This window comes from Charadrius vociferus, unplaced genomic scaffold, assembly GCF_000708025.1.
Source record: "Charadrius vociferus isolate BGI_N301 unplaced genomic scaffold, ASM70802v2 scaffold49, whole genome shotgun sequence".
Lineage (NCBI taxonomy): Eukaryota > Metazoa > Chordata > Aves > Charadriiformes > Charadriidae > Charadrius > Charadrius vociferus.
In genome coordinates, this window is record NW_009661375.1 from 1,446,257 (window position 1) to 1,465,965 (window position 19,709).

The following is a 19,709-nucleotide window of genomic DNA, read 5'->3' on the forward strand; positions in this document are numbered from 1 at the left end:
CCCATCCTGGAGGTGTCCAAGGCCAGGTTGGACGGGGCTTGGAGCAACCTGGGCTGGGGGGAGGTGGCCCTGCCCAGGGCAGGGGGGTTGGAGCTAGATGATTTTAAGGTCCCTTCCAACCCAGACCATTCTGTGATTTTATGAAGTTTCTTTTAAAGATTTTGGCAGGGACTTTTTGAAAGCCTTTCAGAAAGCTGGGAAGATGATATGCATGAGACCATCTTAATGTTTTTGCGTGTTGTTCTCTAAAGAAATCTAATAGGTTTATTACATCAGATATTTTGTTTTCAAAGGCAAGATTGACACTTCTGAAGAAGACTTATCCAGTAATTACATTGTCTTTTGTAGCTTATACTAATTTATTCAGTATGATACAAGTTTAACAACCTATTAGCTTCCTCCCTGACCATTAAAAAATGGCATCACATTTGCCACCTCCTTGTTCCTGCGGTATGTAAGCAAGAAATTACATACCACCATTACCAATTCAGGAACTTCATTCTTGAGTTTCTTTAGGTCCTTTGGGTGACATGGTGTGCTTCTGTTACCTCTTACCATCCTAAACATACAACTTTGTGTTTGGCCAGATGAAAACATAAATGATTTTGTTTTATCTGCTCTACCTCTAGTCCTGTTGTGATTTGAGCTCTCCTTTTACCTATTCACAACCCTCCTCTTTTCTTGCAGGTTTGATTAGTTTTGGATTGCTTTACTTTGGGTTACTTAAAAAATGTAGAGCAATATAGGGCCAAGAATGATCTGTGCTGCGCCTCTTAGAAACGTATTGGGTGGGCAAGAGCATCACCTCCTTCTGTTTCAATAAGGTTTAGTGGTTTGGCAGCTAATCAATCTTTAATCCATTTAATATACCTTGTGGTCTTACAGTGCTTGGACACTTTAATTGAAGTATTATGCAACATTCAATCGTTACTTACATAAATCTAAACATATCATTATCAACACTGTTATCTTGTCAACAAAATGTGTAATCTCCTCAGATGACATTTGTGAAGTTAATTGGACCAGGTCATGTTGGTTGTTGTTTGTTTCTCATCTTTGATTTCATACAGAGACTTCCATATCTTGAGTCTGTGTTTTGACTCAGCTTGAGGGAAACTAATTATTTAGAACCTACAAAAATCAAAATCATCCTTTAACCCTTTCGTAGTAATTGTTTTCTTTGGTGTTTTGGTATTAAGATTTTTTTATATGTCAGCCTGTATAGTCTGGGGATCTCCTTGGAGATCTTTTTAACAAATCGTGACTTCTAGTTTCTTTGGATGTGTTTGTAAATGGATAGCCTAAGCGTAGGCAATAAGTTCGTAGCAGCCGAGTAACATCTTCTGTAGTGACAAACGGTGTAGGTGTTTCACAGCCCGTTCGGGATGAATCTCTAGCAACGGAACTTCCTCCCCCTGCTCTCCCGCTCCACTGTCCTGACCATAAAGAAATTGCATATGTTGTCGCAGAGACATGGGTGTCATTGCTGTCAACAGGATTTGTAACCAGCTGTACCCCGACCCCAAACCAGCCTGTGCACAGATTCTTCCTTATTTATGCTGCATATGATCCTCCTTGTGGCATGTGTATGAAGTTAGTGATAAAATCTAAATCATTATTAACATTATTATCATTATTCTTCTTACTATATTAAAAATGCTGTTAATACTGGATAGTATGCTTTATCCACTGCAACCAAAGAGGCTCCAAAACTGTGTTAGGATGTGATCAGTCTTCACATGCACGGAAGATTGCTTCAGATTCTGTTCTCAGGAATTTATTTAGCAAGCCAGGCAGGACTAATTTTAGGTATGGTTATTTCTGCATTGTGTGATGGGATAGAATGACTTTCTAGAGTATTTTTCAAACCTTGTTTTCCGTGACCACGTGCTCCTTTTGGAGATTGCATGCATTAATTTTGAAATCTTAATTTAAAAGAGAGAGTGAGAAGAACAATAAATAAACGGCTTTTCAATCCAGGCAGTCCTTGTACGGATACTTCATTGGGAGTGATGTCAAAGTCCATTGTGCTTTTTTCAAGTGTATTTTTAAAAGAGTTGGTTGCCTAGGTCAGTGCCTTTTTGAACAGAAGATTAATAAGCATCCGTGAAAAAAAGAAAAGTTCAGAGTATGCAAGTGAGAAGTTCTTCATGTGCCATCAATGGCAATAGCCAAACTACAAACAATAGTATAAAGAGAACAGAGAACGCTAGGCTGGCTTGTGCTTGCATAAGGATTTCTACTGCTCACAGCACCTTTATCCGTTTGCTGGTTCTCCCAGAACTGGAGCCTGTAAGCACTAGCCTGTCTGAGGACATAGCACCTTGCATGTTTTATTAGCTAAGTGAAGTTGCTTGCTGTTAAAGTTCTGAGAACTGCATCTTAACTGCATGACACAGATGCTCAGTGCAGAATATTGTGCTTTGGTGCTGTGTTAAATGCCATCTTTATTTATGCATGGTATCTTTTAGTGTTTCTAAAACATTCAGGTTTGACTACCCAAGCATGGATTTGCAGTTGCTGCCAGCAAATGTTTTGTTTGAAAGTTGTGACCTTAAATGCAAAGCAATTTCCTTTTTTTTCCCTTTTCTCCTTTCTAAGAACCTCTAGGAGTATGAAAACCTTTGTCGCTTGTTTTAAATATCCTTATGACAATTCCTTGTAAGCCTGTATGTATTTATAGTAAATATTACACTGTTTGTTACCAGGGAGATTGCAGCTATGAACTGGAGATTCAGCCTCACTTACGCATTGAAGATGTCAATGTTCAAAGGAATAAAAGTCATTTTTCCATCACCAACTCCGCAGTTGATCAGAAAGCATGCTCATCTAGAAAAGACATGGTGCACAGATCAAAAGTAAAACCATTTTTACTCAATACAAATGATAATGGGAATGAATTCTTTACCACATTTAAAATAACAAAAACAAAGGGTCCCAAAAGAACTTCTGAACTGAATTTAGAAGTACCTGGGTTGCCTACAGATAGTAGTGCTTCGGCTTCTTCCCCAGCAAGAAGGCTTGCTGTGGTTGAAGATACTGACCAGAGCAGTCAAAAGGATGAGGAACTCAAGGTGACATTTGACTTAAATGAATTTATTGACCTATGTGACAACAGTGAAAGTACTATAATTCATGAAAGCGCAGCGATAAAGGAATACAAAACTGTAGATAAAGCTTGTAGGTCACTGGGGACGAACCACACAGATTTGGGTTATAGTAGCTTCACAGTTGAGAAATCACCTGTGTCTTCTGACTTATTTTATCTTCCTGAGTCATACGTGGATTCATTAGCACTTGTGGGACCATCTGAGGAGCCTTCTTGGTTAAAACAAATACTTTCCAATGTGAAAAGGCTTTTATCACAGTCTCCTCCCTCTTTGAATGAACTTTATGATTTTGAAAACAGGATGAGAAACGAAGAAACAACACGTCCTTTTCAAAACGTTATTTCTGGTTATTCAGAGAGACTGCAGGACAAAGGCGTTCCTGTGTCCTCAGAAGCTGATCGCTCGCTGCTGCTCTTTGACAATGCTGAACTGAAAGTCGCCAATGAATTGTGTGCTTCTGTACGTACCTGTTTGACAAAAAGCATATCATCTTCCGAGACTGCTGCTGTTAATGCCAAAGGGGAACTTCACTGCGATGACAGCTTTGATAGTCTGTTTGACAATGAAGAATTCACTGAAATTCAAATAAAAACTACAACAATAAATCACACTCTGACAAATAACCCTTCAAAGAAGTATTTTATTCAAAAAGATAAAGAACATCTTGAAATGAGCAAGAAAAATGTGATTATTGATGAAGAAAAGAGTATACATTTATTTGAAGATGAACGTATTTGTGACACAAATCATGGAAGTTTTTCTGTGAGCAACAAGCGTTCAGTCAGGTCAGATCCAGGCGAGAGTGTTGTTAGGCCAGTTGCAGCGCAAGGCTCCGCGGGGTTTCCTTCCGAGGTGTTCTGCATCAACGCTGACAAAGCCTGCAAGGAGCAGCCCATGAGCAGTAAAACCCCGGCCAGGGAAGTGTCGGGTGATATTAGGGTGACCGAGCAGTCTCTGGATGATGATGATCTTTACGACTGTTCTCAAGAACTATTTTCCGTTCATTTTGATCTGGGATTTTCCATCGAAGAGTATGAGAATGAAATCTCTGAAGAAAATATAAATACTAATAACACTGGAAAATTAAACAGTGCCTCGGAGAGTCATGCAGATGTTAAATCCACTGAAAATAATAAACAAACCCTGAATGATAGATCCAGACTTGAAACATCACCAAAATGGAATTATAGAAATCTTGAGAGAAGAGACATTTCCACACCGTTGCCCTTCCAGAGTCGGAGCGTGAACGCTGGAGAAGGGACTGAGGGCGCCACCACTGCAGGGCCTTCCTTGAAGTCAGGAGACAGAAGAACGGGAAGTGGATCACCTGAAGCTTTGGCTTCCGCACTTTCTACCCCAACAAGTAGAAAGGTTAGGAATATTGTAGCTGTCAAAAGAATTCCTATGAATGTCTTCTCTAGTGCCGGGGAGGAAGTTCTAGAGGTGCCTCTTACAGATCAAGTAAATAAAATCCCACATAGGCAGAACTGTGGGAGTTCAGCCATGGATGCACTTGATTCACCGTTAGGAAGAACTGAAAACCTGGAAGACGCCAACCTTCGTAGTTCACACGTGTCTCCTGCTGACGGTAGGGATTCCAATGGTACAATTACTTAATATCTTCATGTTTAAATATATAGAATCCAGTGTCTTTTGGATCCTCAATTTGGTTTATGACTTAGGTGGGAAAGATGAGAGCAAAAGGGAATAATGGTTGTAATACTAGAAGCTGGGTCAACAATGAGACTTTCCAAAAACTTAACCCTGCGTACGAGCTTAGCCATTTGAGGCTGAAATGCATGCACGCATATTGGAGGAAATACTCAAATTGAACCTCTCATACCTCTTCACAAGTGCAAACAGTGCAACCATGTGAGACGTAATTGCGTGAGCTAGAGCTGCCTTTTAAGCTCGTTCTTAATCTTCTGAGTACCTGATTCCTAATCATCCTGATTAGCACTTCAGTCCCTGAATCCATGCCTTCATGTTTTCCTATCACTGTTCCTGAGGAACAGAAATGCTACTGATGGATTTCTTTCAGTTTAATTGCATGACAACTGACTTGTATTTAACAATTTCCGATTATAACTTCAGCACAAACCTGGATTGTCTTAAAAGTATTGACTGTTTGTAGGCTCTGTGCTGTTTTTATTTCCTCCCTTCTGTCTTTTTCTGGTTTAGCACCAATGCGCCATTAAAAAATATTTTGTATGCAGATATTGCTAATATATAAATGACCATTATTCTGCACTCGGAGATCACTTGCAGGTCATATTCACACCCTTTGTTGTATTTATCTCTGAATATCCTTGAATTACTTTCAGAATAATTCAGTATGTAATAATAGTACTTGGTCTGATTGATAGGGCACATTGGGTTTTTCTGAATGGTTTTGTTACTGTCCTTAAACATTGAAACAAAGTATAAAGAGTCCTTTTGGTTGTGAAAACATCTTTTTTTCCTTCTCTTTGAATTTGTCTGATAATGATCATATTTTCTAAAGATGATTGATTATTTAATGCTACCTTTCCTCCTGAATAGTTTGCTGAATTCAAAAATAGCAATCTAATTAATAAAAAATAATTAAAAAAAAAAAAACAACACAAAACCAAAACCACAAAAAGAAACAAACTGCTCTTTTAGAATTGCAGGGTTAATACTGAATCTGGATCAAGTTGTTAAGGACTTTGTCCCTTTGGGTCTTGAAAACCTCCCCAGACAGTGTGTGTTGTTGATATGATAGTTATTGGTATTTAAATATGTTATTTTTGAAATGGAATGTTTGGCAATTTTATGCTTTTCCTTAAAGAAATTCAAACCTCTGGGTGATTTCGTCAGAACCAACTCTCCATCCCAGCCTATCGTGCCAAACTCCCAAAGAAACAGCGGGAAAAGTCAGCGGGAATGCTGTAGCTGCGGTTAATGCCGAGCCTGCTGTGGGTTGGAAGGATGGCACCATAGGCAGCACAGCTACTGCGCCCCCGCCAGGGGCTCTGTCGGGACGGGGGCTTTGTCACGCGGGGTGTGAGGCAGGATCTTGTGTTTCATAAAGGCAGTCCTTTGTGAAAACAAAAAACATTGCAGGTGTTTGAAAAGGAATTGGAAAGAGGACTTTTTAGGGAGTTCTGGGTTTGTTTCAGTGCACCCAGAGGGACGTGTGTTACAAAATGCTTCCAGAAGTGTAACTCTTAGTCAGCTTTTAAGGACTTCTTCTCTTGGTTTCATTTTTCACTTCTCTTTTTCTGTATCTGTACTTCTCGGGGTAATCACTTCCACTCAGAGACTCTCCAGGGAAGTAGGATTTATTGTAGATCTCAGCTGGAGATTATTTATTTTGATTAACGAGGCTAAAGAGAACAATATTTGCCACGTAGATCAATAAGTAATCTCCTTTGTAGCTACTTTTATAAGAGAGGCAGATTTTGATTGCTCAGTTATAGCAATATTGTATTGTGAACAATGCATTTTCTTGTGAATGTTGTTTACTATTTTTTCTGTAGGAACCAGCAGTGAGAGCGAAGAAGAGATTGTTTTCCAGAGAAAAAATTGGAAAAAAAAGAATGTTTTGAAGTCTCCTGATGTGAGTCTCAAGAAAAGAAAAAAAAAATCAACAAAAAAGATGAGAAGCAGAGTGACAAGTCAAACACCAAAACAAAAATCCCCTTTTGCAATTATATGTATTTCTGTTTACATAGGTTATGAATGATAGTGATTTTGAATCGCCGATTCGTGCCGTCAGAAAACGTCGACACCCACTTAGCATGGTTAGTAAGTGCTTTGGTAAGACAGAAGGAAAATAATGCAAACTCGTTTATTCAGTATATATTTAAACATTTACTCTTTCTCCAGTCATTAGACAAGTGTTCTTATCACAAATATTTTATGCCGTCTGACCTAAGGGATATTAGAACATAATTTCTTTCCTTCCTTCGATTCTTTCCTGAGGTCTCCACAGATGACTCTGTAGTTGTTGTTTGGCAGTGAAATATTGTTATAGGCAGGAGAGCTGAGCCTCTCCCTTTGTAAAAAGCAGTAAAAAACCTTTCTTCCAGAAAGCTTTGAATCAAAAAAAAAAAAAAAATCATGTCACATTTGACCTGATTTGTCTTCCAAAGAATATGTTTTTTCTGTTCCTTTTGTATTTAACAAGATGATTAGCATTATTGCATTATTTTGCCATAGCAAATCAATCACAAAAAAATCAGGTGTTGCTTTAAAAAAACCCTAAATGTTGAATGATGACTGTGTAATTAAAATATTGCTTTAGTCGTATTTATTGAAGTGTTTGTGCAATGTTCCTCTAGTCAGACATGTCCAGTGATGACAGCATGGATTTTCACAAGAACTCCAGTAGGACCACCAGTAGCAGCTCAGCAGCACATAAGAAACAGCTGAGAAGTACGAAACGGCAAAAGGTGAAGAACAATTTTACGTACAAGGTATGTGACGTTACATGTCTGTCTGAATATGCTGAAGGTCGTATTTGGAGCACTGGGCATTGAAGTTGCATTGGAGGTAGGTGCTGGGCTTTGTCATGTGTGGGTAGGAATGTATGTGCATGTTTGCAACATTGCAAAACCTAGTTCAAAAGAATGCGCCTTTGAACATGAGCAGCATGTTTTGCCAAACAAAACCGAAAAAAAGAGACAAAGAGACTTTATGAGATTCTGCTTTCTGTTCAAACTGCAAGAATGAACTGAAAGTATTTTCTAATTTGTCTATAGTGAAATTTAAAAAAGATGTGTCAGAAATGTTGAGCACTGGCTTCACATAGTTGAGACGAAAATTTAGTGTGTGATTGAGTCACTCATTCTGGAACTTCTGTCTGTTTTATGGCCTAAAAAATGGAGCTTCTATTTTATGGCCTTTGTAGGATCTCATGATACAACTATGTTATGGTAGGCATGCCGTTGGGCAGTTGTTTGTTGTCAAGACATTGTTTAGGAGGGTTGAGGCTCACAGCTATTTCACACAAGTTTATTGCAAACATTTGAGATGAGTTCTTGAAACACCGGATAAGGATCTTAACCCTCACATCCATTGCCTGACTTTCAGAGGAATCTGCAGGACCCTGCAGAACAATGTTCTGAAGCAAAATAACAATTTACATTACGAGTAGAAGATACTCAACGATTTGTCAGTCTCGGGAAGCTCGCGTTCTTGTCTAGAACTTGCGCTAGTAGGATACGCGATCATATGAATTTTCCACCTACTCTAATGGTTTCAACTTTGAATATCTTAAGATAGCAACGGTCCTTCAACCCCAAAGCTTAAATCTTAGCTTAGTATTTTACACTTTAATCTGTCACTGCATCAGGAATGGATGCTGGAGAGGATGTAGGGCCAGAATCATATATTCATAGTAAGTTAAAAAGCTCTTAAATATGCACAGATGTGGTTCCGCTAGGCAGAAATTACTGTTATCGAGGCTTTGGGACACATTATTTTGGATATTTTTAACGTTTTTAAAGATAATCTTCATTATGGAGACCTCCCCATAGTACCAGTGATGAAAAATCCATTTTTTCAATTTTATTTAAACACTTTTTTTATGTGAGACCAAAAGGTTCACGGAAAGAGAGTGTGTATGCTTATGAAATACTTCTCTGCCTTCACATATTATCTTACCTAAACATCCATAGTGATGAACATGTCAGAATTCCACATCCACAGAAGATCCAAGAGATCAAAATCGTTCTGATCAGTTCACCATGAGTTTGGTGTTCTGTCAGAAGTACAGGTAATGGAGTTGTAAGTGCAGCACAGATCTGCAGTTAGATTAACAGAGACTGTGAGAAGTCCAAGGTGACCAAAATAGCCACCGGCAGTGAATTCAAAGATTCAATAAATAATTCAAAAACCTGGTAACTTATTGTTTCCCAAGTGTGACAAGACTCTCTGCTGTTAGTTTCTGGTGTCACAGTGCTTTTCACGCTGCAGGGTTTGTCCTCTCCATAGTCCTTCACAAGTCAGAAGGATTAAGACTAATTGGCAGCAGCATTGAGAGTTCTTTCCTGTAAACAGGTGACCTCCAGTGTGTTTCAGAATAATCAAAACTGGTCTAGAAAAGGAACTATTAATAATGCTTGTCATTCAGGCTTACTAATTGGTGTAAGCAAGTATTTAAAAGACTTAGGAAAATTTGAAAATCAAATAGGTCACTTATTGTAGCAGAAGATGCCGTAGCCTGCCATGTACTAAACAATTTACAGCTTTGTGGTCTTTATTCAAAGTATTTTGAAGTCAAACAAATCATTCTTTTGGAGTAATTGGGACACGTAATGTGTTTTGGGTTTTTTCACATTTTACTTTAGTACTTCATAGCTGAAATTATGAGAGAAAAAGTTAGCTTAATACAAAGTAACTCTGACAAAACATTTTCCTGAATTCATTTGTCTTGTTTCCATGTACATTCTTGTGAATGTTTTGTTGTCTGGTTCTGATGGAACTTAGTGCCAAGGTTTGTATCATGTCTCCTGGACTGCAGTTCACTGTGAAGTGCCTCATCTTCCCTGAAAGACGAGCATTTTCTCAATAATGAGTTGCATTGTCTGATGAATTCATGAAACAATCCTAAGCCCTAAAAAGAAAAGGGCAAACCAGTGTGAAGTCTGTATCTGACGTTTCTAGTGGGCTCAGGTTCAGAGTAATCCAGCACTTCAAAATCCAAACAGACTTTTGAAAGCAAATAAAATGAGTAAAACTCATTTCTTGTAGCTTAGCTACAATGTGTTAGTAAACTCTGCCTGTACTAGTAAGGAGTCTAGGTGCAAACACACTGTGCTGACCTTTGGCCAGTGCTTTGAAGTGGATGCCAGCTTCACCCTTCCGTGCTGGTGGGACAGACACGAGCTTTGGTTCTTCACGTCACCTTTCCCTGTGGTGGATTCTCTTTTCAAAGCCAAAAGCCGAATATCTGTGACCACTTAAGCAGCTGATGTTCTGAAATCATGAACTGATTTAATCGGAGGTCTCATATATAACATTAGTCAATTGGGAGACAGTGTTGAACTAAAATTTTGTTTGGATTTTTTTCTCTTTCAGAATGCAGCAAGACAGTTTTTAGATGAAGAAGCTGAGCTGTCCCAGCAAGATGCAGATGGTGTGTCATCTGATGAGAGTGACGCAGAGAACGAGCTGAACTCTTCACTTGCTCAGTTCCTGAATGACGATGTGGAGGTCACCCAAGTGTTAAACGGTGAATGAGGAGAGTTGTTTGTGGTTTTACAATAAGGCATGTTGCTTAGCAAATGGTGTGCCATAGGCACGGCTGTTCGGTCAGCTAGGGTGTCAGCGGGTGTCAGCTAAGAAGCAGTAACTCCTCAGCTGGGGTAAATCCATTACCAGCTTTTATTCGCATGGTTTTCTTATGTAGTAAGCCCCTCGCTGGGGTCTGTACCGTGCAATAGCTTTGGGCAGGTTGGATTCAGTTCTTCGAGGGTTGCAGGGGCAGGAGATCACCTCTCGCTAAGCGTCAACCACCCCTTTTCCACCATTGTGACTGAACAGAAACACAATTTTCCATTTTGCTTAGAAATTTCTGAATCTTGCAGGTCTTCTGCTACAGAGAGACTTAAAATACGATATGAAATAATGATATGAATATTAAAGATAAAATTACAGTGTTGACACTGCCAGAGCTGAGAAGGTAATGCTGGGGTTTGGCCAAGATGGTTTACTTATCCCTCTGCTTAAGAACCTTGCCTTTCCCTGGGATATGCGCACGATGGAATCATCTTACTACTGTTTAAGGTTCCCAGATATTGCTGAGGATTTTTCTCCTCCACCAAAATTGTGAGTTCTTCCCTGTAAGATCCTGTGTGGGCTTCATGAAACCCACCCCTTTCTCAGACAGTCTCTGAAATCAGTTGTTTTGTCTGTTTTGGAAGAGGCTTGCAACACGGACAACTGAGTGATTTGGGGTTGCTGTGGTTAACGTTGCCCTTCTCCCTGCTACGGGCATCCAGAGCTCTGCCGGCTGAGGCAGCTTTCGTGACGGCAACCTGGGTAGACCTAGTCCTTTGCTTTGGGATTTTCAGAGATGTCTGGAGAATTCCAAATTTCTGTTTTGTGTGACTATAAAGGAATTTCTTAATGTGGAAAACGCAGTGCAACAATAATGAATTAAAAATTGTATCCTTAGTAATATCGTATTCTCTTTTATCTTCTTGTTTTAATTCAGACTGTGAGATGAAAGGAGTTTACCTGAAATCTGTGCGTAGTCCAGCTCTTGGCAATAGATACAAAATGGTTCACCGTGACTTCAACAGCATGGCAATTTTCTCACAGGTATGACACAAAATGACGGCTGTCCTTGTGAAATTGCAACTGCCTGTGACCGCATTTAGGTTCTAATGCTACGTAGTTTGCAGCCTATTGCTGATAAATAGTAAGCTCTAACAAAACACTTTTGACTTCATTTTGGTTTTTAAGTTAGTGTGCAGGCACTTAGGCTTAGATAGAAGCATACGCACGCTGTTCTCCAGCCGGTGAGAGGCTGTCAACCAGTCTGAAGCGAAAGCATCCCAGTCCCCGGCCTTTTCAGTGAAGAGTAGTGCTCATTGTTGATGGGTGTAGCACTGCACAGTGTTTCCAGGGTTGGACACTTATCTCCCCCTCTCCGCTGTCATCCACTGTCGTAGAGGATACTGACTGACATCTTCTGAGGACTAGTCGTCTCCCCCAGCATGTGACATTTCCAGTCTCTTAACTGAATTCCCAGTTTGGTGAAACGGCCCACCCCCAGAGGTGTAACAGTCTGGGCATATTCGGGTTACCCAGTGGGCTGTCAGTTGCCCTGCGCTCTTGTTGCCAGACAAGCAGCAGTGCCAAGAGATCAGCTTTTCTCTAGCGGTTAGAAGGTGTAAGGTTGGAAACATCTATGAGAAAATAGTGTGTCATGTTTAACCGTGCTTGTTGCTGCTCCCCAGCACCCTCTGGCAGGGTGCCCCTGCTGTCCTGTGTCCCCAGTGCTACTGGAGACTGGCCCATTACGTGGTCCCCAGATGCTAGTTGTGTCCCTGCTGTGTGGGGCAACTACTGAGCACAAATGCCCCCCCGCCCCGCCCAAGCAGATCCTTAGCCAAGCTCTTGCCCCGCTACATACAGTTATTGGTATGCACTAATTCTGTCTACTCATAAGTGTCCGTGAAACATTGCTGGATTACCATAATGGAGCTTCTTTCAAAATGTTAACTTCTTGGTTCGGTTTCTGTCAAACCCGGCTGTGTTCCCCCTCCATGTGAATGCCGCATGGTGCTCAGCTGAGACATTTCCTACGTGATCTGTCTTCTGGGTTCTCTTTTACTCTGAACTCTTCATACATCACATGACAGAAATCACTTGCACAGTATTTTTTTGAAACAGAATGGGAAAAATGGATGCTCAGGGTGGTTCCTTATCATCCATCTTTTATCAAAGGTGGATGAAGATTCCTTATCCACCACTCCATTTTTTTCTCTGTATCTCTGTTCTTGATATCACCTTCAGCACAATAAAATTGAGATCTGTATTTGATGAAAAGTGTAAATCATTTTTTTGTTGTTGTTGTTAACACACAAAAATCCCGGTTGAGTCAACAATTGACTGATTATTTGCAAGCAGAGAAGAGGAATGCACGGGACTCCATGCCCAAGCAGCCTCGGCTTATTACAGTGTCAGGTTTGCTGTGGTTTCGGCTGAGGCAGTGTTGCTGAAAATGCAAAGCTTGAACTTCCGTTTCATTTTACGCATTGTAAAGGCGTCGTAAAGTGTTTCTGCCAGCAAGCCTTGTGTGTGTGCTGCCGAGCTCGCTGTGCATGTGCTACGAGGTGTGGAATCTGCTTTTCTTCATGCAAAACCACAACTTGTCCCCAGTGTGCAAACGTGGCGGCTCAGAGCCCTTCCCCTGTGCAGGGCAAAGGGGAGATTCCCGTCTGTAATTCCAGCCTGTTTGATAGCGCTGTTAGCGAGCCAGTCTCGCTTCTCTTGCTATGCTACACTTAATATTCCCATTAAAAGCTTTCTGGTGAGGAATGGTGGGCCTGGCGGAAGTCTGAGCGTGCGCTGGTTGCAGGCGCAGCGAGGAGCGTGTGGGGCTCTCCGGGGAAGCAGCTCAGGAACTGCAGAGCATATTCCGCAGGGGGGGCTGGGGAGCGGCGAGGAGCCCCCGGGCCCCGCAGTGCTTGCGCAGAGGATGGATTGCATAAGCAATGCACCTTTATAGAGAGGAGGAGCAAGATCATTACAGTGTTTCAAAACTTACTGGGTTTGGTTTTTCCCCCCCCTACAGATTCCTGAGCAAGACCAGACTTATGCAGAAGACAGTTTCTGTGTCAGAGAGGAGGAAGAGGAAACTTGCAGAAAAAGTGAATCTAGTGAGGAGGAAGTGTGCGTTAATTTTGATCTCCTAAATGATGAGAGTTTTACTAGTGGGAAAAAACAATACCTCACTCGCCGCAGAAAAAAATTAAACCAGGCCAGGATGGAAGACAACTATTCTATCCCAATGCAAAAGAGGAAACCGTCCCGAATTATTGTTCTCAGTGATTCCAGTGAAGAAGAAACAAGTGTCAGCCATGAAAAGCCCATGAAAACAGAGTGTTCCAGGGCAGAACAGGAAAATACTAAGTTACCCAAGTCATTGCCTGCAGTCTCTTCTGCACAGCACAAAAACATTGCTGGGGAAACTAGTGTTCCTCAGTCTGTGGAGAGTAAGGGCGAGATGCTTCTCGGCTTGAAAGCTTCAGTGTCTGAAACGCTGGATTTTCACCCAGCCCATCGAGTCAGGAGCACACGCTTTCCACCACATCTCACTAGTTCTGATTCGGGGAAGGAGCATCTCCAGGCTCCCACTGAGGTCAGTGTTAATTCAAAACAAGGACCTTCCTCTCATCTCAGGTTTTGCTAAAGAGTCCCCCATGGGGGGAACCTGTCCTGTGGTTTTGAGGGCTGTCAGCAAGACCGCAGGAAGAGAAAGAGTTTCTGGTGATAAAGGAGCAGTTCTGCTTGTACGGCTTTACATCGTCTCCCTTTTCTTTGGTATAGGAAGCTTCTGTACTCACAGGATAACTCGGAGAGTATCTTAGCAGTCAGTAAATAGATCTGTGGATCAGATACTGTCTTGAGCCTGACAATCACGGAGGAATATGGATCTATTTCAAATAGTAGGCAGTGTCCACTAATTCTTTGGGGTTTGTAGTTATACAATGCTTATACACTGTCCTTAAGACCTGTTCATAGTCTGAGGTTGGATCTCTGATCTTGCATGTTTCTGCCTGACTTGTATCGTTTACAGTATTCAGTTTTTGTTGAACTCATTACTGAAGGCTGCACACATGTCATTCAAGCTACTAAATAATTAGATCAACCAATTTGGGGGACTGTTTATAGGGGATTAAAGTGTTAATCTGAAAGTGTTTAAGTTTTGCGATATCAAAAAATAGCGCTTTTTTAAAAAGATTTTATTAATTGGATTTTTGGAAAAAAAAACAACCAACATGTAGCAAAGTGTATCTGTTAAGTATCGGTATTTGAAAGCTGTTTGGTTTTTTTCATTGGTGTGTTTTTCTTTGGCCTTATGCTTCTGTGATCTCTTAGAAATACTGCGTGATTTTTCAACATTTACAGGTGGAAAGTTCTTTGAAGAACACATGCAGGAGCCCTTCAGTTCCACCTCGCTCAGCTTCCACAAACCCCTCTTCAGCAACAGCTCTGTTTTCTCGTGACCCTGTGGAGAAGAGACCTCCACTCTGTGTCCTGGTTGACAGCCGTGAGATCTCCTCTGGCGCAGAGGTGATTTCTTCCCTGAAGGCCGTTCATGGAGTGAAGGTGCAGGTTTGCTCGCTGAGCAGCAGCGATTACATCGTCAGCAACCGCATGGCCGTGGAAAGGAGATTCCTGTCGGAATTGCTGAACTCTGGGAACAGGAGTAAAGTCACCCAGCGGATCCAGCGCCTGCAGAGCATGTTTGAGAGAATATGTGTGATTGTGGAAAAGGACAGGACTAAAACAGGTGGGTGTTTCCAGGCGTGGGGACGCACTGGTATGCTCAAGTCTTGCACTGGCCACACTGGCTTTGTGTATAATACGGGACAGAAAGTAGATTGAAAACCTGTATTTTAGTCTCTGTAGGAATATTACAGTAATAAGCTCACCAGCTGAACATTAAAATTTGTTTTGCTTTTGAGGGCAATTTAATATTGGCAGATACATGACTGGATCCAGAGGGATACGTTACTTAACTTGCTTTTCCCTGCTTCGGTAATTATTAACTGCATATATTTATACCTGCATATGAATGTGTGCAAAAAACCCCCAACTTCCCAACAGATTTCGGCAAGGAGAGAATAGTACAGTACAGGAATAAGCACAGCCTGATCTGTGCTCAGCACTGGAATCATAGTGGACTCAAGAGAAGTAATTTTTCTAGCAGTAACCTCATGAGTGGCAGCTGTCAAACTACGGGAAACCTGTCACGGTTTAGCACCAGTGAGAATGGTAGCCGGCCTGAGCACCCCGTCCTGCAGGGGGTAAGTCTGCCTCCAAAACGCAGAGACCAAACCAGGTAGTGGCTGCTGCTTGGACAAGCAAACGAGAATCACCTGCATGGAATCAGTTTTTAGAAAAAGACAAAAAGAGCACTTCTACAAAGAGTGACTTTGGGAAGTCTGTGAGCTATTGCCTCGTGTCACAAGGCACAAAATGGAGCAGCCTCAGAGACACCTCCTGACTTGATTTAAACATTTGTGGAAAATTCAAGACTATTTCTTTAATTTATATAGTTTGGACAAGCCATTTGTTTTAATCCTAAGATCCAAATTACACAATCAAATGGTTTTACCAACGCTGTCTATTCTCAGTGCCATCTAGAAAATAATGGAGAGGTCTTGCTTGCACCTGCTTCATAGAAGATGGGGCTAGAGCTCACAGCTCCAATTAAATTACAGATATTCTGGGACATAAAACTCCACTACTGAAACCAAATTGTTGTGGATACAGCTTTGTTTTTGTGACATAAATCTAATTTATTGATGGTTCAGATATGGAAACAATGATAGGATTGGTCACTAAAGATGTAGCTTCTCAGCGGGGGCTGTAGATAAGTGGATTGTATTTGAGCTGCCTCTTTACCCTGCTGCTGGTGTCATTCGTTTTCGTGGTTCTGTCCAGTTTTTCTCATGACGCTGTTTCCAGAGCGCTGCTGTTTCTTATTTGACAGAGAGTTCAAATGCATTCTTACTTTTGTAGCTCTACAAAACCTCTTCTGATTTCTGTGGTCTGTCCTGTTCATCACTTACCATGCGTTCCTCCCAATCCTCTCTCCTAATGATGTTTAATTTGCATTTTCAGTGTTAATTCCTAAACTCTACCGCATAAATAACCAAGTAAATCCAGCTCCCATGACGCCTCCTGCCTCCTTTCGATGAGATATTTTCCTTTGTCTTGTTTTTGAGTTCTCAGAGCTGGACATCTTTAAATCATTTTACTTCGCAAGTGATCCATATTAGATTTTTTTTTTTGCAGTCATTTAGCACTTCCAGTAAGATTTTACTGTGTTTTCTGTAATTTCACTCTGCAGGAGAAACGACACGATTTTTCCAGAGGACACAGTACTACGATGGTGTGCTGTCAGCCCTGGTCCAGGCTGGGGTCCGGATTCTCTTTAGCTCTTGCCAAGAGGAAACAGCCGGTTTGCTGAAAGACCTGGCTTTGGTGGAGCAAAGAAAAGACGCCGCCATTCGCGTGCCAACGGAGGTGGAGGGTCACAAACGGGAAATGCTCAACTTCTACCTGAGTATCCCTAATCTCAGCTACCTGGCTGCTCTCAATATGTGCCATCACTTTCACTCGGTGAGGAAGATGGCCAACAGGTAACAGCAAAGATGTAGAGCAAGTGCTTTGAGGCCTGACTTTCCTTTCGCTCCTCTCTCATGCGGGACCTGCTGCTGGGGTAGTTGCTCAGAGATCCTTTCTCCACCTTTCTGTTACTCCCCAGGAGCCTCCCTGTCCCCGCACCAGTCCTGCGCTGCTCTTGATGCAGTTCTCAGTCCCTTCCAGCTGAGCAGCCCAGGGTGATGACAAGGGCTCTGCTTTCATTCTCCCACCTACTGCCAAACCTTTTCCTTTCCCCTTTCATGGCATTGCAGTTTTTCTGCAGCGCTTTTAGGCTTGTTTAGCTCACAGCCCTCAGAAACCTGGAGAGGGGTGACCGCCAGCAGCTCGTGGTGTTCCTGTTGCTCTCTTCACACTGGACACTTCTTGCCCACTGGCCGTTTCCCCTGTTCCCAGTATTGCCCACTGGACTCCAAAGAGCTGCAGGTGAGGTGCCTTCCCGCTGTGATCTCTTACAGCTCCCCACTGGACATCGCCACCGGTGCCCAGGTCAGCCTGCAGAAGGCGGAGGAAATCTACCGCTACCTCCACTATGGGTTTGACGCACAAATGCTGCCCAAGGACCTCTGCGCTAAGGGGAGAAGCAACACAGCTGCCAAGAGCTGAGGGGAATGAAGCTCTGTTTTCTTTTAACTGCACTTTACTGAGTTTTGATTCACTGTATAATATGTAAATAAATCCTTGCAGAAACTTCAGGGCTTTTGGTATGCTACATCTGCTTGTTTGCCACCTAAGGCAGGGCTGTCTCCGCTGGGCACTCTCACCTGCCTGCCCCCAGCAGGGTCACGTGCTGACCCGCTGTGCCACACGGACCAGTGCGTGGGGTGAATGCATACACAAGGGCGGGTTGTGTTTGCTGCATATGATCATTCTAAAATTCACAGAATTCACAGACTGGTCAGGGTTGGAAGGGACCTCTGGAGATCATCTAGTCCAACCCCCCCACCAGAGCAGGGTCACCTACAGCACGTTACACAGGACAGCGTCCAGGCGGGTTTGGAATGTCTCCAGAGTGGGAGACTCCACCACCTCTCTGGGCAGCCTGTTCCAGTGCTCCACTACCCTCAAAGTAAAGAAGTTCCTCCTCATGTTAAGATGGAACTTCCTATGTTCAAGTTTATGCCCATTACCCCTCGTCCTATCACTGGGCACTACTGAAAAAAGACTACTCCCATCCCCCTGGCATCCTCCCATTAAGTATTTGTATGTATTAATAAGATCCCCCCTCAATCTTCCTTTCTCTAGACTAAAGAGACCCAAGTCCCTCAGCCTTTCCTCATAAGAAAGGTGCTCCAGTCCCCTAATCATCTTTGTTGCCCTTTGCTGGACCCTCTCCAGCAGTTCCCTGTCTTTCTTGAACTGGGGAGCCCAGAACTGGACACAGTACTCCAGATGCGGTCTCACCAGGGCAGAGTAGAGGGGGAGGATGACCTCCCTCGACCTGCTGGCCACACTCTTCTTGATGCCCCCCAGGATGCCATTCGCCTTCTTGGCCACCAGGGCACATTGCTGGCTCATGGTCATCCTGTTGTCCACCAGGACTCCCAGGTCCCTCTCCACAGAGCTGCTCTCCAGGAGGTCAGCCCCCAACCTGTACTGGTGTGTGGGGTTATTCCTCCCCAGATGCAGTACCCTACACTTACCCTTGTTGATGACATCATCATCGCTCTAAAGTGGCTGGAGCATTTTGGCAAAGTAAAGCAGAAAGGTGGTGAGAGAGGGGAAGGACCGTACGTGCAGTTACTTGTCACTGCAAGATTGGTCCCCGTGTTTCCTAGGACAAAAGTGAAGTGCCAGGCGTTCCTTATTCTTCTTGCCCAGAACGCTGAAGGGTTTGCTGGGTGTGAAGTAGAGATGGGTGTTCCCTTGCCCTTAGGTGGCCTCACAGCTGCCCTCTCCTCATGGCCACCCCTGTGACCGTGGCTTCACTGCTCCTCCGGCTGCAGGTGGGGTGACTCCCCAGGTGCTCCGGGCCAGGCTGCAGCTCGCTGCTGCCACACTGTGGCTGCCTGGCAGAGGAAGGGCTTACTTTTATTCCTTCCCAGCCCTTTCTGGAGCGTGTTCATGAAGGCACGGTCCAGCAAGAGGGCCGTGAGGGGAGCTCAGTAACCTTGCTGACAGAATATAGACCTGGTGTCAGCCATGAATGGCTTCAAAACGCAAGAGAGAGGATGAAAACAGACAGGCTCAGATAACCAAAACAAGAGCACTGGAGAGCTTGTGAATCCTGCTTCTCCTCCCCAGAGAGTAAAATCTGAGTGTCCTTATTTATTACATTAATGAAATGTAAAAATTCAAACTTTCATTAGAGGAAATTAAAAAGCAATTCCCATTAGTTACAGACTGTATTATTATAAATTTATTATACAGCCAAAAAGATATTTCATCTTATCTTAAAATGAATCAAAACTTGCCAGTAATTGGTATCCCAGTACATTTCTCCCTCCCCCAGAAGAAACAGGGCAAGGGGAAGGAAGAGCCTGGGCAAGTAAGTGCCACTTTGTACACACGGAAAACAACAAACATTGCCAGACAGGTGGCAAGATGAGAATGGTGTTAAAACACATAAAAACACTGCAGGTCAAGTTTTCCAAGCTGAACTCGGAACGTCACAGAGGGGTGGCCAAACCCTTTTGCTTCATACAAGCAGCTTAGTGTTGAACTAATAAAATCCACACAGTTCATTAAACAGAAAAATAGGAATCATCCTGGTCTTCATCTGATGAA

General features: G+C 42.6%; 1 protein-coding gene across 1 annotated transcript in view; it reads left to right on the plus strand.

Moving 5' to 3' along the window:
• The window catches only part of FANCM (Fanconi anemia, complementation group M), an 80,210-nt gene extending 62,622 nt beyond the window's left edge, over nt 1-17,588 (plus strand). The window contains exons 14-24 of the mRNA XM_009893922.1: nt 2,709-3,745; nt 3,878-4,698; nt 6,611-6,690; nt 6,806-6,874; nt 7,415-7,549; nt 10,155-10,308; nt 11,293-11,399; nt 13,381-13,947; nt 14,718-15,102; nt 16,669-16,960; nt 17,441-17,588. Of these exons, the coding sequence (XP_009892224.1) occupies nt 2,709-3,745; nt 3,878-4,698; nt 6,611-6,690; nt 6,806-6,874; nt 7,415-7,549; nt 10,155-10,308; nt 11,293-11,399; nt 13,381-13,947; nt 14,718-15,102; nt 16,669-16,960; nt 17,441-17,588 (3,795 nt within the window). The remainder of the gene's footprint in view (nt 1-2,708; nt 3,746-3,877; nt 4,699-6,610; nt 6,691-6,805; nt 6,875-7,414; nt 7,550-10,154; nt 10,309-11,292; nt 11,400-13,380; nt 13,948-14,717; nt 15,103-16,668; nt 16,961-17,440) is intronic.
• The last annotated feature ends 2,121 nt before the right edge of the window (nt 17,589-19,709 follow it).